At 34.1% G+C, this 27,771-nt stretch overlaps 2 protein-coding genes across 2 annotated transcripts; both read right to left on the bottom strand.

Annotated features, from left to right (window-relative positions):
• Positions 1–873: 873 nt before the first annotated feature.
• Positions 874–5,503, bottom strand: ytr (U4/U6.U5 small nuclear ribonucleoprotein 27 kDa protein yantar). Its single transcript, XM_089639914.1, has 2 exons — positions 5,414–5,503; positions 874–5,322 (listed from the first exon to the last, which is right to left on the bottom strand). Exon 2 carries the CDS (start codon positions 5,295–5,297, stop codon positions 4,833–4,835), a length of 465 nt encoding a protein of 154 aa, XP_089496040.1. The 5' UTR covers positions 5,298–5,322; positions 5,414–5,503; the 3' UTR covers positions 874–4,832.
• A 5,192-nt stretch (positions 5,504–10,695) lies between these two features.
• Positions 10,696–13,956, bottom strand: LOC149417146 (defensin-A-like). The gene is made up of 2 exons (XM_089639913.1): positions 13,750–13,956; positions 10,696–11,064 (listed from the first exon to the last, which is right to left on the bottom strand). The coding sequence occupies exons 1-2, from the start codon at positions 13,868–13,870 to the stop codon at positions 10,931–10,933; spliced, it is 255 nt and encodes an 84-aa protein (XP_089496039.1). The 5' UTR covers positions 13,871–13,956; the 3' UTR covers positions 10,696–10,930.
• Positions 13,957–27,771: the final 13,815 nt, after the last annotated feature.

Genomic DNA, 27,771 nt, shown 5'->3' with positions numbered 1-27,771 from the left:
AGACCAGCCGGTCCTGTTAGGTGACCGCTAAGTGCCAGAAGCAAGCATAGGAAAAGCACATCCAGTCACCACTACCTACCGAGCTCTGGATGCGGGTGGCAGCCCATAGTCAATAAACATCATAAATCAACATTCTCATCGGTTGAAGACCCTGTTTGGGACCGGTGCCTAAATCTACAGTCTTGTACACGGTGTTTAGTTTTGGTATAAATTTCTAATACCTGTCCTCCGGTATTAGAAAGTTCATTATTGGACACCTATCCAGAAATGAACTATAATCAATTTGTTGTGTAATGGATACATTCTCAGTGTGGGTTAGGTCCTGTTCACTTGGAAAATTCTAACAATTGGAGAACTTCTTCAAACAGAATTTACTTGTGAATCATTTCAAATTGTTCATAGGCTTTGCTTTAAATTTATTGAATGCCCCTCAGCGGTTCCTAAACAGTGGTGTGCAAGGGCTCTTTTGAAGTTGTTAATAATCTGAAAATATATTACTATCATGCTAAGCATGAGTACAAGTCAAAAACAACAGCCTTTCAGGGGAGCGATTTCAAATTTATAAACTGTGATTAACTTTATTGGGTGATTAAGTAACAAATGCCTATTTTTGATTGAAATATATTTTTGTGATTTCCTATTTTGATACCACATGAAGATATTGTCCCAGAGATAGAAAAAATTAAATTATCTAAAATTTCCTTTTTTTGATTTTAAACTTAGCATGATAGATTTTGTTTATGTTTTGGATGGGGGTTGCGTGACGTCAACATTTTTTCAGGGTGTAGGCATTAAACAAATTATAAATTGGGAACCACAGATATTTAAGGAAAGGTGAACAGGCATACATAAATAAAAGAATATTTCTGATAAATTTCAATTTTGTATTAACACTGAAAAACATAAAAATAAAACAATGATATGTAATTTTGTTTACCGAAAGAGAGAATACAGAGAGGGTAATTGAAATCATCTGTTTCCACAACTACATTGTACTGGGCAGGATAACAGAAATTCAATAAATAGATGTACAGAGATTTTTGTTATTCCACACCGATTTTGATGATATATTTAATTATACTAGGTGTCCTAAAACCAGTAAACCGTACCACGAAGAATCTAGAAACTAGAAGTGGAATACGGAATCTTCAGATGCTTTTACTAGTTTGCGGACACCATTTATAAAAACCTTTCTGGTTAGTGCTGTGTACATTGAAATTTAATCAGCAGAGGTGACATTCTGTAATAGCATAATGCTTGTGCTTTTGAATTCAAACCCATAAATAATAGAAACAAGGGCCACGAACTATTATTATTAGTATGAACACTGCTGCCAACACTGTTCACCCATACTACTGCAAATAGCATAACTTTAATTTGTGCAGTTCGGTCACAGCTCTGCAACAGTCGGCACACCTCCGTCCCATATCCCACGTCCTTTTCGTCTATTATCTAGGTTTAAACAAGTAGAGTGTTACTTTAAATAACACCGCCGCATGCAAAATGTTTTCATTATAGAAGATGCGGTACGATCTCTATAAATATAATAGAAAAATTTCTATTTTATAGATAATCAAACTAACAAAAGTGTCGAAACAAATAAATGGACGTTTAAGAAAACAAAGTCAAATATTTTTAAGTTATTAAACTTTAGAACATCGTCAATTTATTTATTTTTTGCAAATTGAAAATGACACTACCACCTGTGTGTTTAAGGGATTAATTATTTAATTTTAAACATCATTTGATTGAAAACATATCAGTTTTCCAGATGTTTTGATTATGCCCATCGCAATAGCCATCAGTATCAATAGTTATCAAATTCAAGAGAGTGCACAAATAGAAATTTGTGATTTGTGTAAGACCTAACAACTTTGTGAAGCGACAAATAGATAGCTGCGAGAATAGGGTAATTTCATAAACTATGGACATATTCTGATTCTGATCAACAAAATGTGTAATTTTAATATTTTCATTCATAATTTACTACAGATTTAAAAAATGATTTCTAAATGGTTCAATCTGTCTATAATGTCATTATGATGTAAATGACGCTACTGGCTGGTGAGACTACTGTCACCAACGGCATATTCACAACAACAACAAAAACATGGCGATTTGGCGGAAACCAAATATGGCAGATTTTAAATCATTATAGAAAATTTATTTGTCAACGTGAAAATAAAATAAAAATGCCATGAATATTGTAATTTTATGACAAAAAAAAAATTGAAAATACCTTATTATGTTTGTTAATAAAGTTATTGTTTTAGTGTGTCTATGACAAAAAGAGATAAAGATTACAAGGAGTTTTTCTTTTCTTATAAAGAAATACGTTATAGGGACTGTTTTCACCAATACTAATTAGACATTAACTAATCCATTATCATTGTTTTGAATCTAATCAGAATGAATTAATAAACTCTTAATAGTGCAACGTAATCTTGGTGAAAAGGGCCTCAAACTTCCGCAAGTCATAAAATAACTAAACTACCTAAATAAATTAGCTTGTGGTATGTACAAATGGTATGAATCACTTTTGTGATTTGTTTTGGCTGCATTTTGCAGCTTAGTATATAAATCACATATTAAGGATTTATTAAAAAAAAATCGTATAATCATGAGATAAAATTTGAAATTGGGAATAAAATTAATTTGTAACTGGATACATATAAATTTTAGATGGTCAAAACAATTGAGTGAGAAATATTATGTAGAGTAAGTAGTATGTTTTCATATTCATAATAGTTTTATGTTTTCTTGCCTTCCAAAATGCAAATAAAAATCATGATATACATATATACTCTTGGGAGTTATTGATACAGTAAATAATTAAAATGATATTACGAAAGAACGAAAGTTTTACATTTCTTAACTAACCCAGGTAAAGGTGGGTGTACAGATTATAGATTATCAGAAATGTTGCCATCCATAATAATTCGCCGGAAACTGAACATTATTTCAGTTTAAAATATGTGTATAAATATTTGCTTTGAGGTAATCAGTTCAACCAAGATTTAGACGAACAAAGGCCCATTCTCAGACTAAAAGTTCTTGTTTCCAAATGTTCGTCTAAAAATTGACATTATTCATTATGGCTGTATAAAAATTAGATATATTTCTTCATAATATATGTAACATCTTGAAATGTATAGTATAAAATGTCTTGTATAATTACTAAACTAATAAATCCTGATTCATAATGAGGTGCGATTGGTTTGACAAGCAGCGCTTCATATCAACTGTCACTTTTGAAATGAGACCAAAAAAGATATTAAAAATAAACAATGAATATTTTAACTTTCACCGAGTGCAGGGTAAATGAAAAATGCAATTTTAATATTACTTTTAGACAAATGCGACTGGTCATATTGAGAGCTGCTTCTTAGTTTGTTAATAAATAACATATCCGAAAGCCGTGCGGGCAAAAGAGCGCGACACGACCACTGTATTAACGGGCTTAAAACTACTAGCAAATGTACATATTCAGTGATAACATTTTCACAAACATTTCATGAACAAAAATGGCTTTCGAATTGTTTGTGATAATGATACTTCTGGGAGAAAAACATGGCTACAAAAAAATTCAAAGACTTAGATTTTCAGATACTATGAAGCTTGAGATGAAGAAATAAAGATAGAATGGAGTCTCTCACTATTTTTATGGTAATAAACAATGTAGCCATGCTTATGTACATCATTGTATATTTATGATCTTCATACATTTAAAAACTGTGATATTTGATGTGTTATTCTAGGCTAAATTTGAGTTAATCAAATATTGTTGTGATATTAAATGGTATTTTAAACTATAAATCTGAAGTAAATTCATTTGGCGAGTATTTAATGTCATGGAAAAAAGCCATACTTGTTTGGATAACATTGTTCAAGACACATTCAGATTTACATTACAGCAAGTCGGGAAATTTTGAAATATACTTTTTACCAAACAAATTTTAGAAACACTGAGATATCTGTAAGAAAATTATGGACACATGGAAGCCGGATAGATGATCATAATTTATAAACATAAAACAGTCACTTAATCTTAATTTTATATTATAACAACAAACTTGCATATTCCAAAATAATGAAGTGCTAAACGTTTTGTTGAAAATGAAACAAGCGAAAACGCTGGCAAAAACACAAATTCAAACACATTGTCCATTGAAAAAGCCTTCGGGTAAGTTCAATATTGAAGGTTTCATTTGTGTGATCAGCGTCCATAATTTTCATTGTGGTGAAATTGTAAATGACGTATTGTCTTAGAACTATATGTAAACTGTATAAAACTATTCTAATTCACAGATTTAAAATTCAATTAAGGCAAGGCAGTATTAATGATATTCAGTTGACAGTCCACACAAGACATGAAACTTTACTGGAATAAAATTTGGAATTTTAACACAATTTAAGTCAAAATGTTTTTCGAATTACATTATAAATATAAAAAATAATCAAGTGGAGTTTATAACCAGAATGTTCAACATTTAAATAGTTTTGTCTTGTGTAGAATTATATTCATTTTCTGCGGGGAGAGCTGTTCAATACAACATAATCTGGCAATAACAAAAATAACATTGATAACTCACAGATAAAAGTTTCCTTAAATACCCTGTAAATATAATATCATAACAAAGGATGCGTGATACAATCATGTTAACTCGTGGAAATTTGACAGGTGTAATAATAATTTATGCGTTGAAGACACGGGGAATTTTTTCCATACCAATTCGGGTTTGAAGCAATATGGTTGAGTATCAAAATTGAATGCACCACGAAACAAACATAGTGGGATATGAATAAATAACAGAGCTTAATATCATGATGTATCACGCAACAAAATCAAGGGGTCTGTTGAAGCCTCCTTTTCTGTTCATGTACTGACGGTATTTCCTTTTAAGGACAACTTGCACCTCCCCGACGTCGTTGTTCTCCACTTTCTTACCTTTGGTAGAGTCAAATCCGCCGAAACCCATCATTCTGATCATGTCTTGTTCCTCAGGCGACTTCCCCTCCAGATCAGCCTGGGTGATGGCAGGCCTCTCGTGCACGGCCTGTCGCGGAGGCGGTTTGCTGCCCCCGGCCGCCCGCTCTTCTGACTCTGATCTGGAGCGGTTCCTCCTCCTCTCCCCGGAGCGGCGGCGCCTATCCGGTCGTTCCCTCGACCTGGACCTCACGCGTTCTACGCGATCTCGGCTCCGCGGGCGCCTCCTGTCTCGGTCGCGCTCCCTGTCTCTTTTGTCGTCCCTTTTGTCTTCTCTTCTTCGGGGAACTGGGCTTTGTGATCGCCCCATAACTGACAGATGCCGCGCTCACCACCTGCGTTGTAAAAACGTTAGCAAATTTCAATACAAACCCACATAACGTGTCAATGCTCAAACAATTATAAACAAGGAAATAAACTACTTACTTAAAGCTACGGGAGAAAACAATTAAAAATAAAGACGAACGGCAAAAATGCCCTCCTCAACCTACAAGCGTCATTTTTACGTTAAAATTGGTTAATCTATGGTAGCCAAAGAGCATGACAAGAATGGAGATTACCAAAGACACGCTTTTAAAATTAATCTTACATGAAGCTTTGCCTCCATACATAAAAAACCACTCACCCTCCATACATATCCAAGGTAAATGGGTCATTCTGTTTGTTTTAGCGATTTTTTTTGCTTTTCTACGATATGTTTTTTAGAATTGTGTTCCCGTATCTATCAGCTGTAGTAACGTTAAAATGGCAACTTTGTACAACCCTCAGATTTGAAGAAAATTGATGGAAGGTAATGAATATGTTGATGAAAATAAAAAAAAACTTCTGGATGGTTATATAAAGATTAGATTAAAAATAATGTATTATTAAAGATTATTACCCGAGGACAATTATTCACCTTCATAAATTTGCCAACATTTATTTTGAATTTAAATTTCATTTGTCTCCGAATTTTTAAGAATATTATATTTCATTACCATACTAGCAAATTTCGTTAACGTCCGACTAAAATTTGATGGGTACCGAAAGCAATGAAATTCTGATAATACTTCTTCAAATAATGGCATTCCAAATCTATAAGATTCTAAATATAGTTTAATGAGGTATAAATCGATTTGTTTAAATCGCGTACTTTAAATAACGCTTGAAGTTAATGCTGTCGGATCAGTTACAAAGTCAAATTGTGGATCAATTTAAAAGTCCTTCTGTTTCTTGAATTTCATAAAGTAATTAAGTAAAAAATGTCGGATGCAAGTTTTTCCTTTCTTGAACAGCCACATTTTTCAATAAAACGATCTTGGGAAGCATTTACTTTCATACCATTTTATTGAAGGGAAATAATTAGATTTGGAAGAAACGACGGAATTACCCAAACACGTTTTAAACAAACCTTGCCTCTATACAAACAATGGTAAAAAAATCTCTTTAGGTAGGTACTCATTAATTTTATATTTTTGAAAGGTCGGACGAGTTGATTTTGTTTGCTATTCTAAAAAGCCTCACAGAAAATTATTTTTGAACCAGTATAAAATATCAAATAATAATTTGATTTTTACATTGTTCTTTGAAAATAAAAAATGTGTATTTACTGCCTTCACTTTTAAATTTACTCATAATTTCTATTGAGGCTGGATTATTGTTTTTACGTCTTGCCTTTGTGTTAATAGGTTTCTTTACTTTAAAATGTTTGTTCCCGCCAAATCTACAGCACGGCTTGTAGTTCATAAAGGGTTCCATGATAATTCATAACATGAAAACTCATGACATAAATTATCAGAGAAAATTTATTCATCACGTGATAATTGCTCACATGATAATAAAACTCATCATGGCACAGATTCAGAACAATACAAACTCAGAATAGCACATTTTCATTACACGGTAATCACTTTTATCAATAGACACGCGTCAAAACTTGCATTCCATTTAATGGCTATTCAAGCTTGTCGAAACCATACACCGTACCTAGTTTCTTATAATACCAGAATATCGGTGAACGGATAGCTCGACAAAACTCGATAAATTTTCATCACGTGATTTTTCATCACATGATAATTAATCACAGTCATATATATTCTATTATTATTATTTATTTTATTTTTGGAGGCCTTCACAAAGGCCTCCTCGTTAAACTCTACGACACCATAGAGGATGGCAACACAGTACGTCTCATTGAGCAACTGCTAACTGGCCGTACCTTCAAGGTTTTTCTAGGCGGGCGAAAAAGCAAAAAAATACCCCTCAATAATGGCCTTGCCCAGGGCTCAGTGCTAGCCCCATCGATTTTTAACATCTACACTCGAGATCTCCCTCACACTGAGGGCAGAAAATTCAAGTCACAGCTCAAGCCAAAACCCTTAAAGCAGCAGAAGATATCCTAAATTCTGAACCAAAGGCTAAGGAAGAATATTTCCTCAATTCGCGACTAAAGCCAAATGGGTCGAAAACAGTTGCGACAGCTTTCCATCTTAGCAATTTACAAGCGAATGGCAAACTCTGTGTTCAGTTTGATGGAAAATATATTTATCTTGACCCCCACCCCCGCTATCTTGGAGTCACTTTGGACGGGAGCTTGAACTACCGACAACACATGGAAACAGTGGGTAAAAAAAACTAGGATAAGGCTTAACTTTGTTAATAAGCTAAGTGGAACTAGCTGAGGATGTGAAGCCAACACGCTCAGAACAGCATCCATTGCCCTGGTTTTCTCAACGGCTGAATACTGTGCTCCAGTGTGGGCTAGAAGCGCCCACACTTACATGGTAGACGTTCAGCTTAATGCCACAATGCGAACCATCAGCGGGACTTTAAAATCTACTCATCTCCCTTGGCTCCCCGTACTTGCAAAAATAACTCCGCCAAACATCAGGCGAGAAATCGCAACACTGAGGGATACAAGAGGGCGCTGCAAAAAAGCGCAATACCTCTGCACGAAGATGTCGTCTACTGCTTTCGCTTGAAGTCCCGAAAGCCCTTTTGGGCAGAAGGAGAGAGGCTCCTCTGATTACCTCTCACCCCAGAAGAAAGGTGGAAACTTGAGTGGCAAACGGCCATCGTGGGAAATGCCCATCTCATACAGGACCCCACCGAGAGACAGCCTGGGTTCTCATTGCCATCAATAGGTTAAGGTGCTCCCATAGCCGCTGTGCCCACGTGATGCACAGATGGGGCCATAAAGAGTCGGCGATGTGTGAATGCGGTGCGGTGCAGACCACCGAACATGTGGTCAACGAATTCCCGCTCCATTCATTCCCGGGCGGGATTATTGAGGTCCACATGGCGACGCCTGAGGCCCTAGACTGGCACGCAGACCTAGATGTCCCCCTCTGACCCCCCCACCATACGAAAGAAGAATATTTATTTTGGCTTTCACCCATTAAGGGTGATCTTGGCCATACACAATTTTCATTTTTTTTCTTATAAACAAATGCAGCACATGACAGAATATAAAAATACAGATGATTATTTAACATAAACATGAGATAACGTTTTAAAAATAAGCCTAACATAAACATAACATAACATACTTAACATAAAAGGTACAGAGCTGGTAACTTTCTTGGTTAAACTTTCACTTTAAATCTCCGATAAAACATTTATATTAAATTTAGAAGGTTCAACACTTTCACTAAAAATGAAGTTAATTTTATCTTTGCCGTAACCACTGAGTTTACACTGATTTTCCAAGTGATTTTAGACAACACTGAATTTAGTATATGTAGAAAATTCATCAAATTTTCTAAGACCTCGGAGGATATTAAATTAATTACCTTTGGCAACGTAATCACGCGTTTTTCTGCAGTCCACTCTTAGATCCGACTTCTGAAACTCACCGGAAAACTGACCCCAAATCAGCTTTGCACGCGTTTTTATACTAACTTCAATACCAATAGGGCATAAATTAATTTAATTCGTTACATAATTTTGTTCTTAACCAACTCGTAATTTCGAATATTTCCGTCGGTATTTTTCAATAACGATTTTTCGTAACTTATTTAGATGACAAAGTTAGAATATGTTAACACCCCATATTTTTCTTATTCTTTCTCTGAGATCTCTGGCCCGTTTCAGCACTCTTCAATGCTTTTTCATGGAGTTTGTCGTAAAGCTAAATGGTGTTTTCTAGCTGTTTCATTTTGATTTGTTTTTCTGGGAATAGTACCAGTTCATTACTGTATTTCCTCTGTACGTCTCATATATAAAACGTTGCTTATTTATGTCTTAAGTTTTTAAGAATTTTCCCGCTGATTTCTGTTCTTTTCGGGATTGTGTTTCATAATTCAATCACTGTTGTTTTTGTCTTAGCAGGTAGGTTTATGTTTGCACTGGATTCCCTTAATCCAATCATGTTTGTTCGTGTTTATCTTCGTTTTTACTATTTTCGTCCGGTGATTATGTTTCTTAAATACGTTTCTATTCCCATATGATGTGTGAAAATCTTCACTATACTGTATTTTGGTTGTATCTATATCAAATCAATTTCATCTTACTATTATTCTTGTGTATATTCCAATACTTGCCAATCTGTCAGTCTGTATGCGTTCTTCCTTCCAAAACCTCGCTTTCTATTTAAATTTCACTTGGGAAACATAGCTCTAATGTTTTCTTTTATACTCTTACGCGAAATTTATGTACTCATTGGTAATATTCAATATCCTGCGCGTTCAAATATTCTTTTAATCATTTATCTATGGCATTATTTTCTTCTTTGCGTTCATCCAAAATTATCTGTCCTTTAAGCACTTTCTCCCCGACTTTATTACCTAATCCATCCTTGCAAGTGGGTAGTACATTCCAATGTTTTTTTGGGCTTGGCCCAACTTTTATATTTTTTACTCCTAAAATGCAATCCAGGGATAATATATGGACGTGTTTAGAATTAAATCTAATGAGTTGTCTTAATCTAAATACTCTTATCTTCGTCACGTTAGCTAATTGAACAGTAAAATATTTATTGGTGTCTTTATTAACCCTTGTCTTGTACTGTTTACGATAAAATTTTATGGGTTTTCTATCTTCGTCTAAGTTCGATGACTGTTCCAGGGGTTGATAATCTTGTTGTAACTTACTGCAATATTGTAGTCTAAATGTTTTAAACTCAACTATCGTTTTTTATTTATTTTTCCAGTCTGCCGTACTATCTTCAGGTTTCCGGTTAACACTCGACAATATGTATCTCTTAGTTCTTCAGAATCTTCGTTTTAATCGAAATTTCTATCGTTTCCTCACTTTTCCGATCTCTAAGTGGTTAAGATTATGTTTTCCAACATTGATATCCGTAAATCTTTCCAACTTCGAGTCACCTGACATCAGATACTGTCGTTTATTTCCCTAAAACTGATTTCCGTACCTTTCATTGCATTTATGGAATTCATAGCCCGAGCGTTGCTCAGTTTCGATCTGGTGTAAGACCACCATTTAAATAGAAACGTTGCTTGAAATGTCTTTGGTGACAAGAACTGAAGAGTCATGTACTTTTCCCACCTTCCTCTTTTCTCATCTTCTTCCCCTCCTCACTACCTTCAGCCTCATAACATACTTAAATTGGGGATTCCATGGTCTCACTGGCTTCAAAATAAAATATGCCTAATTACAGCATCTCATTGTAGTTTGCTGCATAATACTGTTGTATACAAACGAAACATTGTGGGCATATATAAGTTTACTATTGTTATATTGCTTAGTGAACCCTAGAGTCAAATAATAAATACACTGATTTATTTCATTTTAATAATTATTATTTATTGCAGTTTTCATTATTTAAGCAATAATTATTTTTCCAAATATATAATTACATGACTACGCGTTTACTACGCCTTTTTATGTTGGTGTTTGACCAACGCGTAGTTAGTTACACAAACACAGAAATTGTTGCCTCATTGAAATACTTTATAGTAAAAAATATATTTTATCAAAATATATTTTATTGTCCGTTGCAGGTCTCTAATGGTTCTTGCACGTGCAGGTACCTCCGACGCAGACGCCCGTGGAGAAGCCCTTGCTCCTGCAGTGGACCACGCACGCGCTGGGGAACCAGGGACACGTGGCTCGCTTGTTGCGCGAGAGAACTGCGCTTTCTGAAAATAAAATGTTAAATGATTTAAAAAAATTGAAACATCAGTAAATGTCAACGTTCACAAAAAAAGGCAAGGCCATAGACATAGGAATTAATAGACGAGAAGATAATGGCGAGGGGTAAAATCAACTGTTGAAGAACGAAGGGAGTAAGGCTGACTGTGATTCGTCAATAAATCAATCTGACAGTAAATAGGCATCTCGCATTATAATATCACCATTTACTTCTTAAAAGTAAAATCTGCTTTAGAATGAATAGACATTTTTACATGGGAGCGCAAATTACTCGCCACGTTATGAACTAATTTGCGAAGTCCAAATTTGGCAAAGTAAATTTCTTCTGTTTGCAGAGTCGTAGTTAGTTTCAGAGTATTTAGTTAAGACACTTTTATAAGTGTTCATAATTTACTTCCCAGTAACAACGATGCGCACACTTGAGAATCGCTACATTCGACCAATGTTGGCTCGATGTGATAGTATATGTTTCTACAACTGATTCATATTATACGACGTGAATAAGCTTAAAATGATGCTTGCATATGGAATATAATACGACAATTGGGTTTATTCTCTTTTTCACATCTATTTTTACAAGTTTTCATATCACAAGTCAACATTTTGCCGTGTTATTTCGTTAAATGAACCGATGATGCCTCGACCATAGTTCGCACAAGAATGATGACGTCACGTTTTCAAATTTTACTTGAGGCCATACGCGAGCCCAGCCGGCTCAATGGAACCGGTATGGGGAGTGGGGATAATACGCTTTTAATCACTTAGGGCAGGTCTACTAATATTCATATGTCTATGGGCAACGCTTAAAAAGTGTTTCCACATAATCACTTCAGTAATCTAAATCGACATAGGTACTCGGCGGTAACTCGACCAGCGAGTTGAAGTTCGGAAATTTTGTTATTTCACTAATTACTCATTTGTAGATACTCTCAGTATCAGGCAGTACAAAAATACCTTGAATTATTCCACTTCAAAATAACGTTGCAAACGTAATGTACCGGTGTACAATGTACGTATTGTAACTTGGATTCATATATGCTTGTGTTCGTGAGTCTGCAATACCTAAGTGATTGGTTCGTTAAAGATTTCGAGTAGTTTATTGTGAAGATAATTTACATTTTATGAGTGATTATGACGGGAACCACAATTTTAAGTGAGCTCCCAATCTATGAATCGGCTATCCTCGGCTGCAGTCGGAACCATTCGGTTAACACCGACATGCTATCTCTGTCAGACGGTGTAATTACCGTCATCTAACCCTATACATCAGCTAACCCCAGACAAATCTCAAGCACGCCCAGCAATTGAATTTGGTAGCCACCTCTGGAATGGAGTCTATAATACTTGAGAAACCTTTGCAGCATTGATCCCCGGTGCACAAACGTTACAGCAATAATCCATCATAATATGATAATACAATCTAAAAGAGTTCAATTTAATTCAATATTCGCAGTACACTGTTTGCAATAATTATTGCCTGTATATTAGGCTTATTTATTTATATATATATACGCCTAAAAGGCTTTTAGATATAAGTGATACATGATGCAGTGTACATAGGAGAATATGTATTATACAGGAGATATTGACAGTAAATAGATGTAATCCATTTTAAAGAAGGTACAAAATACACACTTGTAAAATTGTGATTACAAGTATAATGAGAAAATATTAAAAAATATGAAGCAATATTAGTAAAACGTAAGAGTAACATACAGTAAAAAAGAAATTACAACAACACTACATATAAGACAAATCATTAAAACTAATTTACCAACGCTACTCTAATTTGTAGGATTCAACAAAGTGTTGGTGTAGATTATGCTTAATTCTATATATGGAGTCAATAAATAAATCAATAGCACCCACATACTTGTCGCCCAGATCATGCATCCTATTGGTCAGTGAGTGTGTCTGATAGTTGGTCGAGTATGTATTACAGAAGAATGTTATATTTTGTCTTGTATTTCTAGTCGGCACATGTAGTTTAATAGTGGCAAGGATGGCAGGACTATCAATTAAGTTGTTAATGACTCTGTGTAACACAACCAGGTCTGAAATAATTCTCCTGTCAGACAGTGTTATTAGATGCAATTGATTCATCAAACTGACATAATTAATGTAATCAATAGGAATTCCGAGCTTAAAATTTACGTACTTAAGAAATTTGTGCTGAACTTTTTCTATATTATTGGAGTGAACTTTATATAAAGGGGACCAAATAGGTGAATTATAATTATGACAGTGATAATAATATGTAGTATATTTGCGGAGATACTATCAGTATCGCCCTGGTGTAAGACCACCATTCAGAATTGAAACGTTGATTGAAATGGCTTTGGCCGTATTTGGTGACCAGAACTGAATAGCCAGGTACTACCCCACCTTCCACTTCCCTATCTCCCCCCCCCCCGCTACCTTCAGCCTCAAAACTAACCCCGATCGGGAATTCCATAGTCTCACTGACTCCAGGACGGTTGGGAGCAGTTGGGACTCGTGTTCGGTTACACATAAAAAGTTATTACAAAAAACATGTTTATATTGTTTATTAGCTTGCAAACTTTTGTCAATAAGCCCATTGTGTTTTATGTGTTAATATTTTATATTATTAATCGTTATTTGCAGTGCAATTAAAAAAAATGACAATTGAAAGATATATGTTAAATGTTTACCCCCAACAGCCAACTCGTCATGTAGTTGATCCATAGGTTGAAGTTCTTGTACCGGAGAGGCGGTGCTAAAAAACTCCACAAAGAGGAAAGAGACGAAGAAAAACAAGAAGATGAACTTCATGATGAATATACGAGTATTAGTTTACTTTGCCGCACAAAACACAATTGCCCGGAGAACTGTATCGAATGATATCGGTCAATGGAATTGTCGGACTATTTATACAGAAGATATTTTTGTAACAACATATCACTTATCACACAATTATAATTGTTTGTTTACAATATGAAGCGGTGAAGAGGGATCCACAGTCCCAGAGAAATCGTTTTTAAGTTATGGGGATTTTTAAATACCGAGCACGCTTGCTGATTTGCAAAGCGTTATCTCTGTCATGTTAGAATTCGATAACCTTAAAATTATTAATCGAGATAGTGTCACGATATTTCAATGAATTTCAAGTAAATTAAAAACATTTACAGTGACATTTACAAACTGATTCTACAGTGAAGAATAATAAAGTGGTTAATAGACTAAAGTATTTCACATATTGGAAAAATGCACTACACGGTTAATCGCATAAAATTCAGTTAAATATGCTTAAAGGCCTGAAAACATAAAATAGTAAAAATATATTAAGTTAGCGAAATATTTTTTTTTCTTAATTTTTTTTATTTATTTTATAAAATAGAGTATAATTATTCAAATTTACACCATAAGAACATATTTCATTATAATCAAACATGTTAACCTTTACGAGAATTAAATACTCGTGTTTAAAGGGAATAGGAAATGTATATGATTCAGTAAAACGGTTAATCCAAGATTTTCCATATTTTTCTATGTTTCCACCGCGTACTTTAAGCCGGCCGCTTTATGCATTAAACTATATTTTAAAATGTTTTACTACATATCAACAATTTTTCACGATTATTTGAATAATAGAACTTATATATACTTCGGTCGGACAAAATTTTTTTTGAATAAACAATAATTTGTATGATCCGATTGGAAAATTCTTTATCCGATCGGTCACAGTATTTTCCGATTTGTCCGATCGGAAATTTCCGATGTGGCCACAAAACATAGTAAAAAAGTGAAAAAACACTCTAAATGGCCTATAATTAATAAAATATAGTTTAAAATGGTGTAAATTGTGTAAAACACAGTTTCAGTTACAGATGTTCAGAACAGTGAATAATTCTTGATATGTGGTAAAACATGTTAAAATATAGTTTAATGCATAAAGCGGCCGGCTCAAAGTATGCGGTTGAAACAGAGAAGTCTATTAGCCACTTTTTTTATTCTTCATTGTATATAGTTTGTAAGTTTTTCCGTTCTACTTCCTATTCTATATCTATTCCGTTAGTTTTTTGAAAAATATCATCTTTGACATTTTTGACACTATTAACCGTTTTTTGCCAATTTTCTGGATTGTTCTTTGCGATATTTTACCAATTCAAACTTAACATTAACCATTTTTACGTGTTTTTCAACACTTTTACTGAATTTTTTTTTTTACTGTGTACCTTGATTTGGTCTGTTCTCCAACTTTCATTATTGTGAACATTTCGCCGATATTGCGTTTCTCTTGCATGAAAACCTATTTTCGTCGCTTTGAATATGTTAATTTAACTATGCTTAAGAAAATATCACCAAGTTTTACAAATTTTAACATTTTTCCTACTAAATTTCGTCATTTTTTGCTAAATTACCATTTTGAAATGTATTTAACAATGTTTAAGCTAGGTTTCAACGATTTTACCATTTTTTCACATGCTTTACTTGTTTTAACTTGTATTGTGAGTGTTCTAGGTTTTAACACATTTTTACCATGTATACTATGTTTGGCAGTCATTTAGACAGTGTACCGTTTACTAACAAATTCCTCATTTTTTGCCATGCTTTGTCATCTTTAACCATATTTGACAATTTTTCACAATATTTCTCGTGTTTTGTCATGTTTGAGCGCATTAACTCTTTTTCAACAATTTTTCTTAGTTTTCTTTATTTAATTTTCACAAAAGTTCTAATGGTTAACGTGTTACTCATTTTTTGTCGTGTTTTTGTCATTTTAAACCATGTTTTACCAAGGTTTACTACATTTTATCATTTTTTACCGTATTATACTTAGTTTTACAATGTTATACTTTGTTAACGATGTTTCTCCATATCTTACCAAAAAACGTTATAAAACACATGTAAATATGGTTAAACATGGTAAGATACTAATAAACATCTTAACAAATAGTAAATCGTGGAAAAACATAGCCAAGGTTCATAAATGATATTGAATCAATTGAAAATGTGATAAATCATTATTTAACATGGGAAATACGGTATAAAAAAATGAAACAGGTCCAACGTAGAAAAACACTGTGAAGAATGAAAACTTATGCTAAAATAATCTTAAGCACGGTGAAAATTCTAAAATGGGTTAAAATATGGTAAAACATACAAATGTATGGCGGAAGACGGTAAAATGTGGTAAGACATACAAATGTAGGGTGGAATACGGTAAAATGTGGTAAAACATACAAATATGTGGTGGAAGACGGTAAAATGTGGTAAAACATACAAATGTATGGTGGAAGACGCTAAAATGTGGTAAGACATACAAATGTTGGGTGGAAGACAGTAAAATGTGGTGAAACATACAAATATATGGTGGAAGACGGTGAAATATGGCAAAACATACAAATGTATGGTGGAAGACGGTGAAATATGGTAAAATCTTGAAAATCTGATTAAATCATGGTAAAAAAAACCTCGTCCGCAATCAAGTCATCAAAATGATAGAATACCGTAAAAATATTCCAATTTATTAATTTACGGTCGTAAAATATGGTACAATATCATTTAAAACCGTTTAACGTATTCAAATGTATGGAAGAAGACTCTTTAACAGCGAAGAGCATGCTAAACCTTTAAAAATATTGGTAATATTGTAAAAAATTATTAAAAACCGTAAAAACTAGTCAAATACATGACGGAAGACGTTTAACATGATGAAAATGACCTTTAAAAACTAAAATTTGGAAAATATCACTAAAAACCAGTAAAGTATATGGTAAAACATGATTGAACCTTGAAAAACATTGTGAAATATGGTAAACCATCATTAAAATCCGTAAAATATGATAAAAAAATGAAAAACATAGAAAAATATGGTAAAACATCTCTTAAATCAGTAAAACGTAGTAAAAAGACGGTAAAACATCATATAATCATCTTTCAATTATAAAACTTGAGAAACACAGTAAAATATTTTCAAATACCATTTAAAACCATAAAACGTTGTCAAATATATGACGACAGACGGTAAATCATCTTACTACGTGATAAGACCTTGCAAAACATTGTAAAATACAACGAAAAGTAGTACTATGCCTTGCAATGTGTTTTATAATGTTAGGAGTAGGCGGAAGGTAGCTCCACGGTTAGGTAGCATGGGCGCAATCGGGAAATAGCTTGACGATTGATTCACGATGTTGAGAGATATACGCTACATACATTTACATATTATGTAACCATGTGTCCCCGAAAGAGAAGGAGAAAGGGTTTACTGCTGTAGGTATGACAAAAGTCGATAAAGTTACATCTGCAGGCGTCTTGAGTGGAAATTTACTAGACTAATATTTTTTCACGCCTAGAGCTCAAAAACCGCAGAATGAAATTCTTGTGTCCTGAATGTGAGAGTGGCCTTCAACAAATACCTGTACTACACAAACTAATTCGGGACCTCCAAGAAGAAGTCAACGCCTGCAAAAAACAGCAAAAAATGCGATGCACAGAAGACACGATTAGTGAACTTAGTGATCGGCAATCCCGAGCAAAAAACATAATTATGTTTGATATCTCTGAGTGTGACTTGCCAGATCCCGAAAAACGCAAATAACGAGACACCGAAGAAGCCATTCTCAAAAATAAAAATTAACTAAAAAAACCAAACTCAATCAAATCGGATCAAACTCCGATGCAACGGCAGCATTTAATTGATTTAAGGAATGAGCTGCATCAAAGAACAGAAAAGCGGGGAGAAGGAATTGACAATCAAATACATAAAAGGATGCCCTAAAATTATAAAATTTCCAAAAAACATGTAAATAATTACATAGTCAATATCTCAATACTGTATACGAACCTATGCTCTCTCATACGCAAATTTGATCTTGTTCTTGCACAAATATTTTTTTTATTTATTTTATTTATTTATTTAGTACAGGTGATGATACAATGACACATGTATATATACATAAAAATACTTTGACTGCCCAACTAGGAGGAATTCCCGTTTTAGGACAGTCAAAATTGAGTTAGTATTCATCCACGCATACATATTTTGTAAGAACAAAAACAAAAAAGGAAAGAAAAAAAAAAGAAAAGTAATATAATATATACATAACTGAAAGAAAAAAATATAAAATATATATATAACTAAAAGATAATGATACATAAAAAAAATATTATATAATATACCTTATAAAACAACAGTACTAATAGTGACAGAAACGTGGCTAAAGGAAGAAATGCCAGATACGTTAGGGGATCTTCCGGATTACACACTCTTCCGCAAAGACCGTCGAATTAAAAAACGAGGAGGTGGTGTAGCAATATATGTGAAGAAAAGGACCATAGGCCTGACAATCTCAGCCCAGGTGAAAAACAGTTCTAGTAATTACCCACAAATTGACGCATTATTCATTGACATGCATATAGACCATCTCAAAACTATCCTAGCTGGTGTCTATTGCCCACCAAATGCATCGTATAAAAACCATCAAAAACTATTACACCAATTAAAAAGAATAGCTGACTCGTCAAACGTAATAATCCTTGGAGACATCAATTATTCCAAATTGGTATGGCGTTTGGTGTGGTGTTTGAAAGAGAAAGTACGAAAACAGTTTGCAATATAGCTGTGAATGAGGAATACTTGGAGCAGGTGGATGAATTTGTGTATTTAGGAAGCATGTTTACGAGAGATGGGAAGGCTGACAGAGATATTGAAAGAAGAAAGCACTGAAAGCAGCCGAGCCTCTCAAAAATAACATAACCAAAGAAGTCCGCGACACAATAATCTCATCTTTACTGGAGATAATTGAGAAAGGAGCCACACTGGGAAAACAACTTCATGATCTGGAAGTCGAATTACTTGAAACCAAGGTGCAGAATGCAGAATGTCAACTGAAGATGGAAGAAAGACACTGTAGGGAAATGTCAGCTTTCTGCGCCAACGCTCAAAATGAACCCGTACTCAGTTACGCCTCGGCAGAAGGGAATCGAGGAGATCGCACCAGACATGCCGTAATAGTGTCGTCATCAGACCAAGAAGCGACGTCAGAATCCATCACCTCAACAATAAAGGATATTATCAAGCCAGCCGACCTCAGAGTGGGTATCAGTGGTATGTCAAAGGCCAAAAATAACAAGGTCATAATTACCTGCCCTAAAAAGTCAGATGCACAGAAGATACTAACAGCAATTCCAGGGCTGACCAATGGTAACTTGGTTGCTCATGAGGGCAAACGTCTTAGACCTAATGTTATCTTGAAGGGGATCGAAAAAGAAACACAAGATTCTGAAATATTAGACATGATCTTGCAACAAAATGATACTATCTACGAAGCCACTGGAAATGATAAGGAAGCTATTAAAATTCTAAGATTCACAAACAACAGGAAAAATGATAGGCTACGAAATGTTATTCTGATCGTCAAAAAAGAAGTACATTCAGCTATGTTAAAACAAGAAAGAATAAATATAGGTTTCCAGCGAGTCCGAGTCGAAGACAGCTGCCCAATCATGCAGTGCTATAAATGCATGGGATACGGTCACTCCGCCGCGAGATGTACTGAATCAAAAGATCGTTGTCTACACTGTGCTGGTGAACACAAATCATCTGACTGCACAAAAAAGGAACAAAAAGAAGAATTCCGTTGCTGGAACTGCTTTAAAATGGCCAAAGGCAAAATTGAGGCACCAAAACACAGATCAAATGATAGGGACTGCCCCTACCGTACCATAATGATGTCACGCACAATGGAGAGAGTTGACTATGGCTAACTCAACTGTAACTACAGCATCCGGGACCCAGGCCAGTATAAATGAATACAAATATGAGAAAATTGAAGACTATAAGCCAATAAAAAATAGCCTTCGAATAATGTATCTTAACGCGAGAAGTATCAAAAATAAAATTGACGAGATTGAAGAAACTTTAAAGAGCATCAAATCCACTGTACACGTACTTGCAATATCCGAAACCTGGTTGGAAGATGGTGAGGAGTGCTTCTTCAACATCGACGGCTACCAAAGTACATTTGCGTCTCGCACCAATGAAAGAGGAGGAGGGGTGATTCTCTACACGCACCATTCACTAAATGCTACAACTATCGAAAAACATTGTAGTGAAAATTCTTTCTTAGGAATTAATATCCGTAATAGAAATTTTAAACCGTTAAATATTTATGTTATATACAGAAAGCCTACCTCAAACATTAACGAATTCTTAATGTATCTTGAATCTATTTTAAATAACTGTAGAAATGATACCCTTATCTTTGGTGATTTCAACATTGACATTCTTCAAAAAAATAATACATCTCTTAAGTACATCAACACATCCTATCCTACACGAGTAACAGATACCTCTACTTCTCTAATCGACCATATCATCTCAAACAGACAAAATATTTCCTCAACTACTGCAAATATAGATGCCTACCTAAGTGATCATAACATTTTGATATTAGATTACCAAAACAGCTTGAAACATCACACTAATAATAGAATACATTCTTTTTCAAACAACACCAAAACCGATAAAAACATGTTAAAAACATATTTAGAATCCCACAACTTTCCACACGAAACCACCAGTAATGCCAATGAAAACTATAATAATTTTAATGAATACATCAAAACAGCAATAAAATCATCCCAACATAAATCTGAGTTACGCATAGGAGACCAACGGAGGGGTAATACTCCATGGTTTGATGCAAAATTAAATGCACTTATCAAACAGCGCAACAATGCGTTTAAAATCTGGAAAAAAATCAGCAAAGTGATATATTCACAGCACTGAGAAATAAAACAAGAAATCAAGTTACCAACTATAGAAGATATGCTAAAACCAAATACTACACGACTATATTTAAAGAAAACCTGCGTAATCCGCGACAGACATGGAAAATAATAAATGCAATTCTAACAAATAGCTCGACACCCCAGAAAGATGAAATTGAATGTCTTCTCATTAAGAATGAAGAAATAACATGCCCAAAGATAGCTTCAACTTTTAACAACTTTTTTATATCAGTTGGGGAAAACTTAGCAGCTACAATTGCATCATATCCAGATGATTCTATCACTATAAACACGGATCAAAAAGCAATCCAGTCCTTATACATGGCCAAAACAAATAAAACAGAAGTTCTCAGTATCATCTCTCAACTAAAGTCTAATGCATCTCCAGGTTTAGATGGAATTACACCAGTGTACCTGAACTTTTGCAAAGATATATTAGCTGACCACCTTGTTTTTCCTATTAATCAATCCCTGGATAGGGGAATCTTCCCAGATCAACTAAAGATAGCAAAAATAATTCCGATTTACAAAGATGATTGCAAAAAAAATCCTTCTAATTACCGTCCTATATCCATCCTCTCTGTCGTCTCTAAAGTTTTTGAAAAGGTTATTAAGCTTAGGCTCACTAAATATCTCCTATCAAACAATTTACTCGCATCCCAACAGTATGGATTCAGAAACCAATCTAACACAAAATGTGCTGCCTTCGATTTTGTATACGCCCTCCAAAAGCATATAGACCAGGGTAAGCATGCTGCAGGCTTATTTATAGATTTGAAAAAGGCTTTCGATACGGTTGACCATGGGATACTACTAAAGAAGCTAGAAAACCTAGGCATAGTAGGCACTCCCCTGAAGTTACTGTGTAGCTACCTCTCTAACCGACACTGTCAGACCTTTGTTGGAAAAGGGACAAGCAGCATGGGAACGATAAAATGTGGCGTGCCTCAGGGCTCCGTACTTGGACCATTACTATTTTTAATATATATAAATGATATTGCTAAATGGGGACTTAAGGGTACAATACAACTCTATGCAGATGATACAGTGATTCTTTATCACAATAATGATTTAAACGAACTTGAAAAGGAAATGGAAAGGGATGTAGCTTGCCTGGCAAACTGGCTGCGATTAAACAAACTTAGCCTAAACATAAAAAAACACATTACATACTGTTTGCAAATAAAAAAAATGTAAGTCTTAATATAAGTCTTGATAATAACCGCCTTGAAAGGGATGATGTTACAAAATATCTTGGACTTTTCATTGATTCACAACTCACATGGAATCACCAATTTTAACATGTTCTATCCAAAATTACTCCTATAACTGGTGTTTTATATAGACTTCGCGGGTTACTTTCTCCCTCTCTATTAAAATCGATTTACATTATTTTATGATTTTTCATAAAAACATGGTTTAATATTATGAATATATATTGTCTTTAATTGTATGACAAGTGTTTTCGAGTATTAACGTGTATTGAAGTGTTCGCGTCTCAACTTACTTATTGAATTTTTACTGCATTTTAAACAGGCATTTTACGTATTTGCCCACACAACTGCATTGTACTACTTTTACGCTTACATAGTTCACGGTTTTTACGTGTTAACCTAGTTTTAAGGTATGATTTTCTGAATCTTACGTTATTTGCCATATGCTGCCATTTTTTAAATTATTGACAGCATTTAGGTTTTAATTAAATCTTTAAACGAGGTAAGCCTGGTCTATAAGGGCATGCAGGTATATTTAACTGATTTTTAACATGATTTAAATTTTTCCGATTTTTTTCATTGCTTTACATATCTTATTGATTTTTTCAATGTTTTACCAAGTTTCACCCAATAAGGAGGTAAAACACATAAAAACATGGTTGAATATGACGATACGTGGTAAAATACTATCAAACGTAACAACACGTGGCAAAATGTCATAAAAAGAGGTGATGTTTCGAAAATTTAACCATATTTCACCAAATAACGTGGTAAAATCATAAAAACATGGGTCAATATAAAGAAACGTGGTAAGATACTAAAAAACGTCACAACACGTGGAAAACGTGGCAAACCATGGAAAATGATATAAAAGAAGTTAAAAAATCGTAAAATAAAATAAATGATGTAAAACGTAGTTAAATTTGTGGTTGAAGTCGGTGAAACAATTCGAACGTCAATAAAAGCTTAAATCATTATAAGTCTCGGTAAAAATAGTAAAAAAGGGTACAACATGTGTTTTTAAAGCCTCCCGCCGTACTATTGACTAAGTTCAACCGTTTTTATTTATATTTTACCATATTTCACAATGTTTTTCAAGGATTAACCATGTTTTACCATCTACCGCCATATATTTTACTGGTTTTACTGTTTTTTATGATATTTTACTATGTTTTTCAAGGTTTTATCATGTTGTACGATGTTTTACGTCTTCCGTCATATATTTGTCTAGTTTTTACGGTTTTTGAAATATTTTACTATGTTTTTCAAGTTTTATCACTTTTTTACATCTACCGCCATGTATTTGACTGGTTTTCAATGATGTTTTCCAAATTTGACTATGTTTTTTAAGGTTTTATCATGTTGTACGATGTTTTACGTCTTCCGTCATATATTTGACAAGTTTTTACGGTTTTTAATAATCTTTTGCAATATTTTACTATGTTTTTCAAGGTTTGGTATGTTTTTCGCTGTTTTACCGTCTTCCGCCATACATCTGACTACATTAAATAGTTTAAACTGATGTTGTATCATATTTTACGACGATTACCAAGGATAAACCAATTTATCGGCATATTTTTCAATAATTTTTATAAATTATTTTATCAGACTTTTAAGGTCCGGCCATATTTTTCTGTCCTTCAACCACCAAGAATTTCTACGTTTTACCACAATTTACCAATAGTTTCTCGGTTTTACCATCGTTTATCCCATTTTTACCGTCTTTTACCTGATTTTAGTATGTTTAGTATTTTAGAATGGAATGTGGGGAAACGATAGTGGTGGATAAAAGCTTGAAATTTCGACAATTCATTGAAAATCATTATAAGACGTGGTAAATATGGTAAACCACAGTAAAAAAGGTACAAAATGTGTTTTTAGAGTCTTCCGCCATACTTTTGACTAAGTTCGACTGTATTTAGAGTTTTTCTACCATATTTTTCTATGTTTTTCATGGTTTACGATGTTTTACTTTTTTTAATGATGGTTTACCATATTTCTCAATGTTTTTAAGGTTGAATCATGTTTTACCATATACTTTACTGGTTTTTAGCGATGATTTCAAAATTTTAGTTTTTCAAGGTCATATTCATCATGTTAAACGTCTTCCGTCATATATTTGACTAGTTTTTACGGTTTTTAATGATTTTTTACAATATTTGACAGTATTTTTAAAGGATTTGCATGCTCTTCGCTGTTTTAGAGTCTTTTGCCATACATTTAAATACATTAAACGGTTTTAAATGATATTGTACCATATTTTACGACCATCAACCAATTAATCGGAATATTTTTACGGTAATCTATCATTTTTATGAGTTAATTTGGGACGGAGCCTTTTTTACGATAATTTAATCCGATTTTCAAGGTTTTACCACATTTTATCGTCTTTTACCATCAGTTTTTTTGATTTTCCAAATTTTATCCCATTTTTACAGCGTTTTACTTTATTTGAGCACGTTTTATCATTTTTTAAAGTGTTGAGCCATGCTGGACGTTTTTTACTATTTATTCCGTCTTCCACCATACATTTTCTCTGTTTTGCCGTTTTTTATTCCATTATATCATTTTTACCGTGTTTGAAATTATTTTACCACATTTTATAATTTTTACCGTGTTTTACATTATTTAAGCACATTTTATAATTTTTACCGTGTTTTACATTATTTTACCACATTTTTTTAATTTTTACCGTGTTTTACATTATTTTAGCACATTTTATCATTCTTTACAGTAGTTTACGATTTTCGACGTTTTTTCTCAAGTTTAATAATGATTTATCACATTTTCAAGCTCTCATCAACGATTATGGACCTAGAAAAGGTCCGATCGGACCTTGTTACTGTCCCATCGGACAGGGGAAATGTCCCATCGGACAGGGGAAATGTCCCAGCGGACAGGGGAAATGTCCCATCGGACAGGGGAAATGTCCCATCGGACAGGGGAAATGTCCCAGCGGACAGGGGAAATGTCCCATCGGACAGGGGAAATGTCCCATCGGACAGGGGAAATGTACCATCGGACAGGGGAAATGTCCCATCGGACAGGGGAAATGTCCCATCGGACAGGAGAAATGTCCCATCGGACAGGGGAAATGTCTAGTCGGACACTGATAATGTCCTACTGGACAGGGTAAATGTCCTTCTGGACATAGAAAATGTCTAGTCGGACACTAGTGTCTAGTCCTTTCGGGCAGTATTTTCCATCTTCGAGAATTTTAACTGTGCTATGCCAAATTTTACAATTCATTAAATTTTTAACCGCATTTTTGACTAAACAGTCGTATTTAACCTTTTATAAATTGGTGTCGTGGTTAGCCTGGTTTTTAGGGCTTTTAGGTATATTTTACTGATTTTTGGCGTTTTTTCCAATTTTTCTGATGTTTTAAATATATTTTTGATTGTTTTCCATATTTCACCATGTTTCAGCATATTTCACCAAATAATGATGAAAAATACATAAAAACATGGTAAAATATTATCAAACGCGGTAAGATACTAAAACACATGATATTACGCCGTAAGCGTTTCAAAACGTGGAAAAATGTGATAAACCGAGGTGATGTTTTGAATTTGTCACCAAATTTCACTAAATAACGTGTTAAATATCATAAAAACATGGTTCGATATGATGAAACGTGGTGAGATACTATAAAGGGTCACAATACGTGATAAACGTGGCAAAACGAGAGTAAATGTGATAAATCGAGGTAAAACATCATAAAATATGATTTAAAACGTAGTTAAATTTATGGTGGTAGATGGTGAAACAATTATAATATGGATAAAAGCTTGAAAATTTGAAAATTCGTTGAAAATCATTAAAAGATGTAGGAAGTACGGTAAAACATAATACAAAAGGTACACAACATGCTAAAACACTATAAATTAAGGTAAAATATGCTAAAATATTCTAAAACACGGTAAATGAACTTGAAAATTTCAAAAATAAATTGGTTAACATGCTAAATGGGACAGAAGATGGTATAACCTTGAAAATATTAAAACATTATGTTAAGAGATGACAAGTTGCTTAAATATATAGAGTGGGAGACGAAAAAAAAACAGTAAAACATTTAAAAACATGATAAAACACTATTAAATTGAGTAAACATGGTCAAACGTAGATTATGAACATAAAAGATTGAGTTTTTAATGTATTAAATACCGGAAACTGAATAGATATCTTTGACATGCGTTGTCCCATAAAAAAACGTCGTAGTTAAACTTAGTAAAACGTGGATATGTATGGTGAAGAACTGTAAAAAATGTATAAATACTTAATTTTATCGTCTATAGGTTCCCCCAAGCGGTTGTAAATTAGGACTCTTTGCACGCGGCCGTATCAACTGTTGTTACGGCAAAAAGTCCATACTCACACGCGGCTGTATCAACAGTTGATACGGAAACTTTGAATGCCGATATTCCAGCGGTCTTTTGGCATAAATTTATTTCCCGCTCGCTTAAACATTCGTAGAACTATCACGATGCTGACATCTACAAGAATTTCTCGAAAATAAAATTGTATTTCATTAAAAAACATCGATAATCAAGTGAGCCTCTTTGCGCCTTCGAGTGCTATTGTTTACAGTTTTGCCAACGGATGGCGTTAGTTCAATTTGGTTATTATATTAAGTGACATAAAATTTAAGTGTCCAGTTTTAGAAAAAGTTTTCATAACAAAAAATGATAAGTGCTGATGGTGTCCCACTTGTGTCTATCAAAGCAGTGGCCTAAGTACACACACGCCGAGTGAATGGCAGGACCACATTCAAAAGATACGTTACGTCTTTGTTTGAATTTTTATGTTTTTGTTTTTACAAACATCTAAGAGTGTTGATACACGAGGATTTGATATCATATTGTGGAGAATAATCTGTTCTGTCTATATAGTCCAATAAATCATGCCAGAATGCTATAATTTGACATTTAATTGCGTGCATAGGTATTTGAAAATATAAAGGGAGCAAATTAACGCGTTCAAAAGGTTTATGATAATAAAACTTATTTTCATTCCAGGATGTCGGGAGGATAGTGCAATTCCACACGTCCCATAAAGATATACGTATTTTTGTAGAAAAATTAGATAAAAAAAATTGCAATTAAGGACAACTATGTAGGGCGTGGTTTTGAGTATCTTGAGGATTGGTCTTGAGTATCGGCTGGGAGAATGTACTTGACAAACCGTACAACATTTTCCTGATGGGATTTCCATCGGGATAGTTTGTTTATATATATGGTAGGTATATTTATAGCTTTCAATTTCTCCCATAATGTTTTATGACAGACCCTGTCGAAGGCTTCACTTAGGTCTGAGAAGTACTCGCATAGGAAGTTGTATTGTGTGCATCGCTAATAAATGTATATGCGTCATTCGGTAGTCTTTCAATATCGGTACAACTGTACTTATTTCCAGTGTCGAAATGAGAAAGTACTTTCCCAAATATGGGTTGAGCGTTGAAATCTCCCATTATAATGATTTCAGAGTATTTGTTATCTTGAAGGATCGTATGTATTTTGAAAAGTTAGTTGGTGAAGTCGGTAAGGTTGTCCGCATGACATACCGGCATGTAGACAGTCAGTATGCTTATCGTCCCTCCGTTGGTAGTTGACTGAATACCAGCGATATTCTTACTTCTGCAGCTCGTATCAAAGTACTGCGACTCCTCCGTAGGGTCGGACCTGTAGTGGTCCGTTTGCTCAATCTACAGCAGAGGTACCC

Source organism: Hesperophylax consimilis, chromosome 15 (genome assembly GCF_061612785.1).
Source record: "Hesperophylax consimilis isolate HC1 chromosome 15, BYU_Hcon_1.0, whole genome shotgun sequence".
NCBI classification, from domain to species: domain Eukaryota; kingdom Metazoa; phylum Arthropoda; class Insecta; order Trichoptera; family Limnephilidae; genus Hesperophylax; species Hesperophylax consimilis.
Note: the sequence above shows the minus strand (reverse complement) of the source record. Positions and strands in the feature narration are given on the sequence as shown.

Excerpts from the sequence above, each read along its gene's own strand:
- LOC149417146 (XM_089639913.1), bottom strand. The coding sequence starts at position 13,870 with ATGAAGTTCATCTTCTTGTTTTTCTTCGTCTCTTTCCTCTTTGTGGAG. Across the intron at positions 11,065-13,749 it reads TGACGAGTTGGCTGTTGGGG|AAAGCGCAGTTCTCTCGCGC; the intron begins GTAAACATTTAA and ends TTTTATTTTCAG.
- ytr (XM_089639914.1), bottom strand. The coding sequence starts at position 5,297 with ATGGGGCGATCACAAAGCCCAGTTCCCCGAAGAAGAGAAGACAAAAGG.